Here is a 13479-nt window from a genome sequence, read left to right on the forward strand (position 1 = left end):
AAGCTATTTTACACGTCTCTGTTGCTAGAAGCGTTTGTCAGGCTCGGTGTTTACACTGGCTCACGACTGGATACACATCACACATTTGCTTAAAAGTTTAATAATTAAGTACTTTCCTCCCCTCGCCCGCGAAGCTCTCCTTTGATGTCCCTCGATGTGCATAGATACCCAATCTCTGTCTCCCACTTGAGTGCTAAGTTTCCGTCCTGGGAATCGGATCCTTTTCCACCAAATTGCGTCGCCGGATCTGCAATTCCTTCCTCACTGCAAATTAAATTTAATTAAGCAGTTTGCTTAAAACGCATTCGATATTTTGTGTGAAAAGCAAACTGATTTCCTTGTTTCCTTGAGTAGTAGATTTCATTAAGACAACTACCCAACACAATTAACACAAAATCTATGGGGCATCGAGCGCACCTCTGCTCTCCTTCCCGGTCTCTTGCGAGGGAAAGGAGTGGTCTCTGCCAGGCAGGGCGGCCAAGGCTGGAGCACCAGTTGAGCTTAAAAAGGGGGGAAGCGAACATTTCCTTCCAAATTGATCAGGGAAATAAATGACAGTGCCAGTCGTTTACCTTCTAAGGGCTTCTTCGCCTTCGTCTATAAGCCGGAGGAGCTCCACCGCTAACCCGGTTTAAAAATAAATGCCCGTATTTCTCCGCGAATAAAATTGTGCGAAATTGGCTCCTTATTACGGTCCTTTGTAGCGTGTTCTTAACTAAAAGGTAGGGAAATGACAGAAAAAGAGCTCTGTGATTTCCTGCTCTTTAACTTTCAATCCTTTCTGCAGATACTATTTCGGCACGAAATCCCTACTGGAAGAAATTCGGCAACCCCCTCCATTTCACAGGACCGACTCTGGCACGGTACAACCGCTGTTCAGCCACCGCGCAGCTCCTGGCGCGAACCACCACGGGGGCAGCGGCACCGGCGCCTCGTTTCGCTTTTGCCGCCGTCTCTTCTCTTTTTTCTCTGGCCGGGGAGGAGACGCAACCGCGAAGGCTGCGGGCAGAGCAGGAGGCGAAGGAGCGGCGGAGGGGCAGACACGGCCGAGGGGGGTCCGGTCCTCCGGTGGACGGCGGAGCTGGCCGCTAGTGGGCGCTGTGTCCCCGTGGAAGCGCGGCGGAGCGCCGAGAGCGGTGGCGAGCGCGCACCCGCGGCAGGGGCCACAGCCACCTCGGAGCCCTCCGCACCCCGAAGTGGGGAGGGAGCGTCCGGCGGCCCTGCCCGCGGGTAGATCCGTCTTGGCCAGAATTAGTAGCAAAGTGGCCGAGATGCCGGCGAGATAACGCGGGGTCTGAAAACAACCGGATCCGAAAACAGCCCCTCAACCCCCACATTACTGACGTGAAGGAAGAGGCGCTGAGCGATCGCCGGGGAAAGGCGAGGGAGCCTGCACCCGCCCTCAGCGCCCCTCATTACCCCGCATCCCTTTGACGGGCTCCGCGTGTCCCGCTCCATTCCATTTCCTGACTAATTGTCCCGCAACCAGATAAAACTTTGGGAACTCAGAGGCCCCGTGGGAAGGGCCGGTCGGCACCGAGCGTGGGAAAGACCCCCGCTCCCCCGGCAGGGCACCCGCAGAAAGTTGTGCGGGACGTTCCGCGCCAGCGGAGACCCGGCCCTTCCCCGCGGAGGTGTCCGAGCCCGCGGAGCGCCGTCAGCCGTGTTCTCCCGGGGGCGGGGGAGCCCCGCGCCCCCCGCTGTTTAAACAGCAGTGTACTTGGAAAACGTCAATTTTTGACGTTTGAAGAATCCTAAAAAAGACTTTTTTTAGGTTTATTTCTTTTCATTTTTATTTTTTCTCCCGCGTGGGCCAGCCGCGCCTCCCGCACAGTCCCGGCGTGACTAAGAGCGAGTAGGCTCTCCCCTCGCTTCTGCGGCCGCCCGCAACACGACAGAGCCGAGAAGCCGAGAGCCGAGAGCCAGGGGGTGTTACCTGCCGGCCCCGCTCGGCTCGGCTCGGCTCGGCCCTGCTCGGCTCGGCGGGGCTGGGCTCGGCCCTCCGCGGCCCCGCCCGCCGCGGCGGCGGCGGCGGTAAGTGACACGCGCGGCGCCCAACCAGCGCGGCGGCCCGGCGGCGGCCCTATGAGCGGCGGCGGCGGGGCGGCGGGGCCGCGCTTATATGGGTACGGCGGCGCGCTGCCGCCGGCCGCGCTCCTGCGCCGAGGGCTCGCCGAGGCAGCAGCAGTGGTTGCGGAGCGGCGGTATCGCGGGTTGGCGGCGCCGCGGCGGGAACGGCCGTGGCTGGCTCCGTTCCTCCTCCCTTCTCCTCCGCGCTGGGCTGCGCAAGTCCCACGCCCGGCTTTCCTCCTCCTTGTCCTGCCGCCGGCGCGCGCACTGCGGATCGCGCAACGGGAGAGAGGGACGTTCTGACGCTGCGATCCCCGCTTTTTGTTTTTACTTTTAAAAATACTATTATTTTCGCCACGCTCTTTCTGCGCCCGTTCCGCTCAAGGGTCTTTGCCGGCGACAAGGACAGCAGTGCCCCCCCAGGGAAGCCGGAGCCCTGCGGATGCGCCTCCCCGGGACCGGTGGAGCTGACTCGAAGTGGATTTATTGACTCGCGGTTGCTTCTGAGCTCCCTGAAACAGCCTGGGCTGGTGCCTGCGCGGATTGCAAACTGCAGGGAGCACTGAGAGGCACACGGGGGGTGGCCTCCTGCCGAGGCCGGGTCCCTCTCCCTCTACTCCTTTATTTCTCCAACCACCATTTGTTTTACCTTTTTTTTTTCCCTACTCCGTTTCACGCCAGCATTAGACACTGTGAACGTGTATGGCGCACTGGATCCAAATGGGAGTTGGCAGTTTGAGTGGCATCTTCCAAGGCAGCCGGGAGACCCCTAGTAAGAGGAAGGACTGAGGCGTTTGCATTATTTTTGTTGTTTGTTGTTACTGATGTTGTTACTTCGGAGGTAGCTTGGATCTTACCTCGCAGGAGAATTCCCTACATGCGAGTGGCATACATGACTCAGTGTATCTGCCTGCAGCTCTCACCAAGTGCATCGTCGACCCTTCGCGTGTGATTTTTATTTTTTCTCACCAATAGTAGTATTTCTTCGCTCTCCACCGCCCCGGCCGCTGGGATACCGGTGTGTGTCCCCCGCGCTGTTGCCGCTCAGGTGCGGCGGAGTTGGCGAGGCTGCGGGAGGGACTCGTCGCCGCCGCCGCCGCGACCATGGCAGCGCGGAGACGAGACGCCTCCGCCTGGAAGTGCTGTTGGGGAGTCGCGATGGTTTTATGCAGAACTGCACTCGCGAGGTCCATCGTTTTAGACCCCATTTACTGGAATTCCTCCAACCCCAAGTAAGTTTCCAGCCCGCTCCCGCCTCCTCTCCGGGGGCCGGCGCTGCTCTCCGCGGCCTTGCCAGGGGAAAGGAGGGGGGACGGGGACGGAGCAGCTGGGACGGGGCAGGGGAAGCTGCGAGCGGCGGCTGCCGGGGACTCCAGGCTGGGCTGGCAGCAGCATCTCGCCCTCCCCGGGGCGCGGGGCCCCTGTCACGGCGGAGCTGCCCTGCCGCCGCTCGCCCCGACGGGAGGGAGGGCCTCGGGAGGGGCGGGAGGGGGAGCCGGGATGGGGCGGCGGAGCGGGATCGGGAGCCGGGCGGCAGCGGGAGCCTGAAACCTGCGGGCGGGGTGCGGGTTCCGCGGTCCGCGCGTGCGGAGCCGCCGCCCCGGGGTCGGAGTAGCGGCGGAGGCTGGCGGAGCCGCGCCGCGCTGGGCTGCCAGGGAAGGGTGATACTCTTCAACTTCTCCGTCTGCAGATGCAAACTCATCCCATTGACTCCAGCGAAGTTACATCTGCTTATAACAGGGCTAAATTTGGTTGTGGAGTTGATGGTATCAAGGCACATGTCAGTGAGTAATGAACTAAGCATTAACCATCACACAACCATTTAGTGTCATTCTTCATTAACAAACCCAGGCAAAAAAGTACATGTGTTCCCAGGGCTTCACTATCAAAGCACACCCTTAAAATAGAAGCATATCCTTTTTAAAAAAGTTCTTTAAACATACAAAAATACTGCTATTGGGAAGAGGACCTTTTTGGGAAGTGGGCTGTCTTTCTAACTGAAGTAGTGATGAAAAACTAATTCCACTTCTCTTTCTCCCCTTTCATTTTTGATGTGCATGATAAAAGTTGGCTTTGTTAGTTGTGAAATCCTTTGAACTTTTGTGACTAAACTCACTAGTTTAGAAAACAAAAATCACTATAGGAAGAAATGGTTTGTAGTGAGTTTGGGGAATTTTACACCAGAAATACATTAAGGTAATTTCTTCTAACTCAAGCTGTATCTTCAATTGCATATATTTAAAAGCAAACCGTAGGCATTGTGTTAATTGAATTTAGAATTTTCCATTAAATCCAGTAAGTACACGTCTTATTTTCCCGGGAGACTTTTTAGAGGAAACGTCAGGTGGTGATGAGACAAGAACGAATGGAGTATTTCCTGAATCGGGCATTAATTCTGTGTAGGTGGCAGGATCTGCAGGAGTTTAGTGAAGATTTCAAAGTTTGAATTAGGAGTAGCATCTCAAGTTTATCAAGTAGTCTTGTGTTACTGCCATCATTATCTACCGTTGTTCACACGGAAGGGAAAACTTGCTGCAGATTTCTACTGGTATTTTTCGATAATGGACGTATTTGCTGCGTCTCTATATGGTTTCTTCAAAGTTTTCTGATCCTTCTAAAAGAAAAAAATAGAAAAAGGAATGTTGTGGACTGCTCAGTTAACTTTTCCTAAGACTGTGTGATATGATCGTTTTAGGTATGCACCAGGTGGGAAGCCAGTTAAAATAAAACAAAGTTTAGCTCTGGCTCTGCACTTTTATGATGCTACACAGCTAAGCCTTTCTTTGGTTTAAGAAAGGTACGACATAACATCTGAGAATAAGGGGATCTGGCCGGTGATGAAGCGGGCTATATAGTGCTGCTTGAATTCTCCAAAGTCAAAGGCTGCAAGTCGAGGTTGCATTGCATTAGAGGTCCTGCTGTGCTAGTGGAAAACAGGCTGAGTTCAGCCTGGGAGGAAGGGGAAGGCTTTTGCATCCCGGCCCTTGATGGATTTATGCCTACAGAGGTCACTCTTCCAATGCAGAAGAGCCCGAGCCCGCTGCTGTGGCCTCGCCTCTGCCAGCTCCAACCTGCTTTCCCTTTTTTAACTTACCTTGGTAGCTTTTTATTAGTCATCAGAGAAATGAAAGTATCCCAGCAGCTAAATTCAACCCATCTTACAGAGCCCGGGGATATGCTGCCTTTATCAAATACAAATTGTGTTTCCATTTGGCTAATTCTAAACTATTTGATTACAAAAAAAAAAAAAAAGGTTTGGATGTTGCTAATGGTAGATCTAATGATAATATATAATTACTTTTTCAACTTAAATGCACGCTTAAAAATAGGTTGCGTTGTTGATGTAATTGGGTTTTCTTGAGTGATTCATTGAGGCTTAATCACCACAGTGAAGAAGTACACTATTAAAATTAGTCTTTTCAATTGCTAGGGCTAGTGATTTATAGGCCACTTGGAGGCCCGTCGTTTGGGGAAGCTTAGAAATACATTGCTGATACTGCTGCCGGTGAGACAGCTCCACTTCTCAGAGCAGGATTTCTTACTAATTCTTGTCACAATTGTTTGCCTGAAGGATAGGGAATAATTTCTCCTTAGATGAGGTTGTCCTCACTCTGGATTCAAGCTGGATGTTAGCCTGAGAGGCAAGCTGCTGAAGGGATTTTGGTGTAGCATAATAATAAAGCTCCTTTATAGGTTTGAAATAATAACTATCTTTGGTGCTGGTTAATTTATTCAGGGAAGCTGTGCATTTAACTCTATTGAAAGCCTCAGCACATAAATCTGCTGAACAGGTAGGCAATTAAATGCTGGGAGAAGTTGTTAGGTTAATATAAAGTATGAAATAATAAATTTCAGGTTAAGGTGAATGTATAAACTGAATTGGTTTTGCACTGAAGTCTAGAGGTTATAATTTCTAGCAGGTGGCTGGGATGGAGAACACACAGTTGCTATTTGAACACAGAGCTCCCTCCCCTGTTACCCCCTCCCTCCTTTTTAGGGATCTGCTTTTATTGCTTCGATGATACTGCAAGATGTGACACATGAAATAATTACACCTGTGACTTTATTGCTTGGGAGATTAAGCAGCATTGTTGCAGATGGTTCTGGTAGACTTTACAGACTTCTCATCTGAAGAACTTGTAGATCTCCTGATCTTGAAAACACAGAGAAAAATTACTCTGTGCACCTAATTCCTGTTGACACTTTTTAATGGGGGACTTTCTGCCTGTGCTGTTCCTGCCAAGACAAACAATGTATATAGATAGCATGGATTACCTCAGTTTCACCTCACAAGGGCTCAGGCACCGCCTCTAACATACAGGACAGCACGTAGCATTACGTGGGCGCCTTTTAGGCAAAAGGTAGAGAAATCTCATTCAAAATAACATTCATTAAGTGCGGCAGTTCCCTGGGTGCTATAGGCCAGTGAGCAAAGCAGTTCATTCTCCTCAGTGGCATGTGGAAGGTTATCCTCACAAGTGGTGCCTTTGACACTGATGAAGTTAGATTATATAGCTGTTTTTCTCTCCCTCTGATAACCAGTTATAGATGGGATATTTCACAGCCTGCCTCTGAATGAATGCTAACATGTCAGAAACTGATAAACTACAATTGATGACCCTGTTAAATGTTCTATTCAGCAGCATATAGACTAGTCTGCTTCTCATTCTATCTGAAATTCTTATTTTTGTAGGTAAACAAATGCACATTCACTACCGATTGAATAGCCCCTTGAACTATGCTCTGCAGTTTGCATCTGGGTTAATCTTGTCGGTTTTAATACAGAGAGGGGAAAAAAGGAGAAAGCACCAGGGGTGGAATTGTTAGTGCTTTCACATCCACATTCCTCACATTTTGTCAGGATGATAAACTGTAGGTAATGGACAGCCGTTGTTTCACAGGACAGGCGAGCCAGCCGGAGCACAAAGAGCTTGCTAAAACGATATCTCACAACATGTTTGGGAGCCTCTCAGCGAGACAAGAATTTATTTGGGAGTCCTGTGTCATGGGACTGCACTTTCTAACCTCAGCAATTACAGCTTCAAGCTGAAGAAACAGAAGTGGAAGGTTAAAATGATTTAAACACATGCTCCTAAATTGTACCCAAAACATAGCTGTTGACACTTGGCATGCTAACACAAGGAGCAAGTGGTGGCTTCCAGTCCATTTGATATCTCTGGCATTCGTAGCCAGGTCTCCGAAGCACAAGTGAATTAGCAACGTGAATTCAGAACAAACTGAAGGCCAAATTCTTCAGCTGGTTATTTTCCCCAGCCTTTTATATGTGGATTATAATTGCTATATTATTTATAGTAATTATCTTAAAGCGTGTTATCTGTAAGCTGTGCTACGTTATTTCACTTTGTTTAATGAAGTAATTGCCTTTAGAAAGGCAGTGACTAGAAGTCAAGCTAAAATCGCTGAAGTTCTCCTTCTTCCCACACACAGGAATGCCTCCCTCCTTTTTTTTCCTTTTTTCTTTTTAATCTTCTCTTCCCTGTTTTATTGTAAGGAGATCATATTGCTTTAGGTGTGACACTCAGCATCGTCTCAAATTCAGCCAAGGACCTGAGGTGGCTGCTGTGACATGCCGGCACAAACAGGCCTGTCTGCCCTGCGTAGCAGCCAGGGCCTGGGTTGCTCTGGGGGCTTTTTCTTCTTCTTTTGGAGGACCTGGTCTTCATGTGTCATGCAGACCTGCAGTACTTGAAACTGCTTGTTGCAAATGAGAAGAAAGTGTTCTTCTGAGGAAAAAATAGTGATTAAAATGTTATTCATGTGTGCCTAATGTCTGCGTGCCTTGGCTGCCGACATAAAGAAACCTGTTTTTCTGGTCATTTATCATACATCTACATGGATTTGCTTATGAGCTCATTCTCTGTGAGGCGTTGTGGAAACTTAAATAGGAATGTTAAACTGCTTCAAATATTTTGATTAAAATATGCAGTGCCACAGAATATAGACTTTTAACCAGACCACTGCTGTCTTGAGTGAGGAGAGGTTTCTCGGGGGGCAGGGATGGAGCAGCAAGGGAGAAGAGGTTGGGGGGGGGAGTTGCATGAAAAGCAGAGGCAGGGAGGATGGCAAATGGACAGTGTTAGAAGAGCTTGGAAAAACTCCTGTGGCTTCATTGTCTCCTTAAAGCCAGAGAACACAAAGACAAATGCAGTTCAGTCTTTCTCCCATGATGGAAAATGTAAACCGTTGACACAGCTCCCATGTTTAACTTGTTTAATTCTCATTTTAAATTCAGTACTATACCAGCCGTGTGAACTCTGAAGATTTCTTTAGTAATCCATTTTGTAGTTCCGAATCAAAAACAAAGTGAAAAGGTCTGACACAATTTGCTTTTATTTTTAGGCAAATCAACCCTGGTCATAGTTAATAAGGGGATTACAACCCAGACTAGGTCTTTACAGATGTAATGTAAATCAAGGGCAGAGTATAAAGAAACTGATCCCTTTTGATTGAAGTATGGTAAAAAGGCATAGAGAAACTAGCAGCAGTAATCTGATTGTATGGCAATAAAACCACCATTTTCTGTCTTTCAGATAAAAATAATGTGGTAAATCCATGCAGTTCATAAGATGTAAAGGCAGATAAAGGGTGATGCCATGGCAACATATAGATTAGCTTGATGTTAGAAATGACACGTCTCTGAAAGGGGTGTTATAAACTAAGGACCTTGCTCCGGGCTGTAAGGTATTATGTGAGAACCGCACAAAACTTGGGGGCCGGGATTAGGAAGTATGAAAGGCCTACTTGTGGCTTGGGATGGTTAAAGCAGCAAAGAAAAGCTGCTCAGTTCTTGCTCATTGGTGGTGTATAATATGGTAAAGATAGATTTCATTTACTGCTTTCTGCCGAGATGGGGGCCGATTAAAACTCGAGATGGCTGCAATTGTTGGGTGGGGAAGATTTTCCTTTTTAACTCCTGCCCTAGCAGCAGCCCTTCTGAAGAATTAGCTGTGCTTGGGGTTTGCTGCCTTAATCTATTTGTGCTTCGGGCAGGAGCATGCTGGCAAGGAACAGAAAGCAGAGGGGATAGGTAGGACTGGGGTTATCTGGAAAGAAAACACAGAGCTTTTCATTTCAGCTGTATTTCAGGCTGTGGTCTCCATCTCACACTCCATGGGAGCAGCCAAAGATAAACACACAGCATTGACTGTGCCTCGGCCAGGTGATACTTCAGCATCTCTTGTGTTTCCCATCCTGCAGAAATATAAAGGGAGAGGAACCCCCACATACAAACCAGCATCCATTCCTGCTTACCTATAAAGCTGTAGATAACAAAATTGATCTGGCTTAGTCTCGAGGTGGTTATTTATTTCTGAAAGGTTATTTATTTCTGAAAGGCAGGCTGAAATCTAGAAATGAATGAGATAAGCATCTGCCTACTCCCCCATCCCCAGCTGAAAATCATTGGGATGAGTTTGCTGTTAGCCCCTCGAGTTCAGCCAGCAGACAATTTAGCCGTTGTTTTATTTTAAGTGATCTGCAGCTGTAAAGGTCTTAAAGCACCTCTCTTAGTGCAACTACTTGGATTTTTGTTTTCCTTACCTTTTCTCTTACAGAGCTTTCTAACAGTTAAGACTTGCTTTTCTACCTAACTGACAACCGTAACCACCCACAACTTAAAGTCAGCATTACATTGCAAATCAGGGCGAGATTCAAATGAGGAATATTTACGTTATTGCCTGCTCATTTGTCTGCTGGGCGGGGGGTGGGGGGAAGGAAAGCAGTCTGCATTTGTTAGGCAGAGTCTAGACATAAGGGGAAAAAACGCTGAAGCCTACAATAACAGTTGTGTCTTTAGTGGGAATGAGATTGGGATGAGCTCGGCAAAATCGAATTCATGCTGTTCGTTTGGCAGTGGCTCGGACACTATTAAAGTTTTTGTTTGGTTGTTTTTTAGTTTTTTTTTTTGGTGTGGGTCTTTCTGTTTGGGGTTCTTATATATAATATATATATATAAAAAGATGTTAATTACATGCTTGAATTTATCATTCTTATCCTACCCCATAGTAAGCGGAAAGCTTCACAATTCTGACTGAGAAGGGAACTCCAAACCCAAAACTGTCAAGCTGCTGATGGTGATGGGATTTAACAGATGAAAAATAAACAAGTGCATATAGGGAGCTGAACAGATTGGCAGAGTATATGCGGGCTGAAGTGCTCAGATAGGTTTCCTCTCCTGCAGCTTAACCTTCACAAATCTATATCAAAAGATCCAATTCATTTGCTGAAATTCTCCAAAGCGCGGGGGCACCCTCATCTAATTTACAGGCCGGTCACATCCAAGCACCTTGCATTCTGCATTTGACAATGATTGCTAATGGGCCATTCAACTAAAGTATTTGCTTGTTAACAGGGAACAGAGCATGATAAATGTCCAGCAAGCTTGCGGCCTCCTTCAGCTTTTCAAATGCAGACTGGTGCATATTTATGGCAGGCAAATGACAAAGGGAGAAGCTGAATTGCTCTGGCCTTGTGCTTTCTGCTCGAACAAGGGTTAAAGTAATTAAAGAAATAATGCAAAAACCGATGTCCTTTGTTTGCCCACCATTATCCAACATTTAGCTTTCGAACCTGCCTGTCATGTCACATTTCAGGAACGTTCGGGAGGAGGCTTGCTAGGTTTGATGGAGCAAGGGAAGGAGCGGGTGGTTCTTTTTTGACCACCACCCCTCCCCAGGAGGTGCCCGTCTGTCTCCCCGAAGTACTGCTCCCCGACATGCATCAGCTCCAACATGTGCTTAAAACACGGAGGGTTTGCACTTCTGTTCCCTAATTGGAGGGGACCCCCCCCCCCCCCCCCAAAAAAAAAAACAAACAACCACCCAACCCCAAATACCAAACAGTGGAGAGGCTTTGGGAAAACAAGCACTTTGCCCTCCAGTCTGCTTCTGGAAGCCAAGTGTGGAAACAACATGGCAGAACAAAAAGCAGTTTTGCAGTTGCTCCTCCTCCCCCCCCCCCAAGGACAGAGAGATCTTACGAACTGAAACTATGAAGCATGCACACAGGAATTCCCTAAACTCGAAGTGTCTTCAGTGCAATTTTGAAAAAAAATTTTTTTTTGTGCTTGTAAATTCACTTGTTTAATCTTACCAGATTTTCAAAAGTCTTCTAACAGCCTTCAGTGCAGAATTACAACAGGTAATTTTAAATGCCATGTTTGAAAATGGCATTTACTATTTTGTGTTTCTGGTTGCAAGTAGATAAACATGTTCAGGGCTTCTGTCTAGCTCCTGTTCAAGTCCCATGAAAATACCTCCAGTGAGTTCAGTATTACATTAGCCTGCAAGGGGTTTACATTATAAATGTTTTTTTTCATTATAGGCAAAATTTACATTTTATTATAATGAGCAAAATCTATCATTTTTCGAGGAAAGAGACCATCCAGATTTTTTTTTAAATTTTTCCCCCCCTTGTTAACTGCAATGCGGAGAACTTTCCTTTGATGTGATTATATACATTGTCAAAGACAGCAAATAAGGGCAGGACCTCTATCTTTTTTGGCAATCCTGGCCAGCCAACACCCAGTGTTTATCGCGGTATCAGCATGATAATTATAATGCAGCTGATTTAAACTTTGATGTAATAGTCTATGCTTTTCTCTGGTTTTAAATTTCGGTTCCAAGCCAAAAAAGATAAAGGCTGGTAGAGGATTATGTTGCTAGGTGAATCATTCCTGATGTATGGCATATATATAAGATGGTGTTCTTTTTAAATGTCTCATGGTTGATGACTGAAATAGGATTAACAAAACTTTACTTAGTAGGATTCAGATCTGTGTACGCTTTAAAACATAATCAAGTTTTACACATGTCAACAGAAAATGAGAAATCCTATGGTTTGTCTTACACAGATAGGTTTGATGGTGGAATGATACCTTAGGCTGAAAATCTGTGATGCCACAAATTACTTCTCAACTGTTTTGTTAGTTTTTGTTTGAAAAGTGCGTTTACTTAGGTACCCAACGCAAAGAACAGCAGTGGGAAAGGAGAACAATGCACTGTAAAGTGAAGTGCATGTTAAAGCCAGTAAGAGGAGTTGAAAATCTATTATTGTTATTATTGTTGTTGTTATTATTAGTTAAAGCCCAGTCACAGTTGAGTGCTATTTTATTTTGGATTGGGAGTTCTGCCAGACTCCAGCCTGTCAAAGCTAAGAAGGCTCAAATCAAATCCAGGCCTATTTCTGCAGCAAATGGAATCCTGGCTCCTTGCCTGTGGATTCATTCAGGAAGACCCATCTGCCTTTTGATGTTCTGCAAGTTTGAAGCAGTTTGTTTAAGGAACCTATGCAGCGAGTACTGGTGAAAGCACACATAACTGCACTTCTGACTCTTCGACTGGTGCATAGTTTCACATTTTCATTTTTTGCTGGTGCTTGCCATCTGCTTACCTACTGCTTGAGCAGCAGTTGGTTTCTATACCTGACTGGATAAAAGTGTAAATTTGGAGTTGGGAACATCTTGGCTCCTTTTGAGGATTTGCAGTCCCATAGCATTCACTGTCCACACTTCAGTTGCTTTCTTCATGTTTAATTAATTTCAGTTTAGTTCAGAAGCAGTCTAGCTTAATCACTGCACAACATTTGACCTTTAGGTTTTTTGGGGGTTTCTTTTTCCAAGGTATTTCAAAGCAATATAGATTAATTGAACAGGAAAGGTTACGTCAGCAGACAAGATTACTAGTCTGTGTGATAGATATTTTCAAAGAGATGATTTTTAGTGGTAATTGTTTTTCCTTCTATCAGACAGTTTTCAGGCACTTTCTGAAGAAAAACCAAAGCTGAATAATCTTAATACATTTATTGCTTATTGTGGTCTTTTCCATTCTGTGGATCCATGTGTGACAGCAAGACAAGCAAGACTGCACTGTGCTCCTAGGGCCTAACTCAGGAAACTGTCCTTATTCAGAAAAGTTCATGTTGAGCATGTGCTGAATGCTGAATATTTTTGCTGAAGTGGAACGAATTTAAGCATGAGCTGTCTTGAACCAAGGCCAGAGTGAAAAGGCTTTTTGGGGTTGGACAAATACAGATCTCTCTGAAGTTTCATTATATATTTTCTATGTATATCAGAAAATGATGTCAGAAGCTCCAGCCCTGTCTGCATTTGGAAAGAGTCTTAATTTTCGTGTAGCTTGCCAGTAGTCAGTGTAGCCATTCCAATGGTGATCCTTTGTACCGCCTGGGATGGCTCGAGCAGGTCCTGGAGGTCTGGCTACACTAGTAGCTCTTCTGGAACTGAGTTTTCTGTGCTTTTGCTTGCAGTTCAGTGTAATGCCAGCAGCACATTTCCACTGAAGACTGATAGCTGAGAGCGACCCGGCTGTTCCCAAGAGCCCAGCTTACTCCCTTGAGAGAGAACCCAGTTTGCAGCAGGTGCACAGGCTGAAC

At 46.7% G+C, this 13479-nt stretch overlaps 1 protein-coding gene across 1 annotated transcript in view; it reads left to right on the top strand.

Moving 5' to 3' along the window:
- The first annotated feature begins 2072 nt into the window (after positions 1-2072).
- Positions 2073-13479, top strand: part of EFNB2 (ephrin B2) — a 45181-nt gene continuing 33774 nt past the window's right edge. The window contains exon 1 of the mRNA XM_030477883.1: positions 2073-3302. Within this exon, the coding sequence (XP_030333743.1) occupies positions 3175-3302 (128 nt within the window). The 5' untranslated portion in view covers positions 2073-3174. The remainder of the gene's footprint in view (positions 3303-13479) is intronic.

Source organism: Strigops habroptila, chromosome 2 (assembly GCF_004027225.2).
Source record: "Strigops habroptila isolate Jane chromosome 2, bStrHab1.2.pri, whole genome shotgun sequence".
NCBI lineage: Eukaryota > Metazoa > Chordata > Aves > Psittaciformes > Psittacidae > Strigops > Strigops habroptila.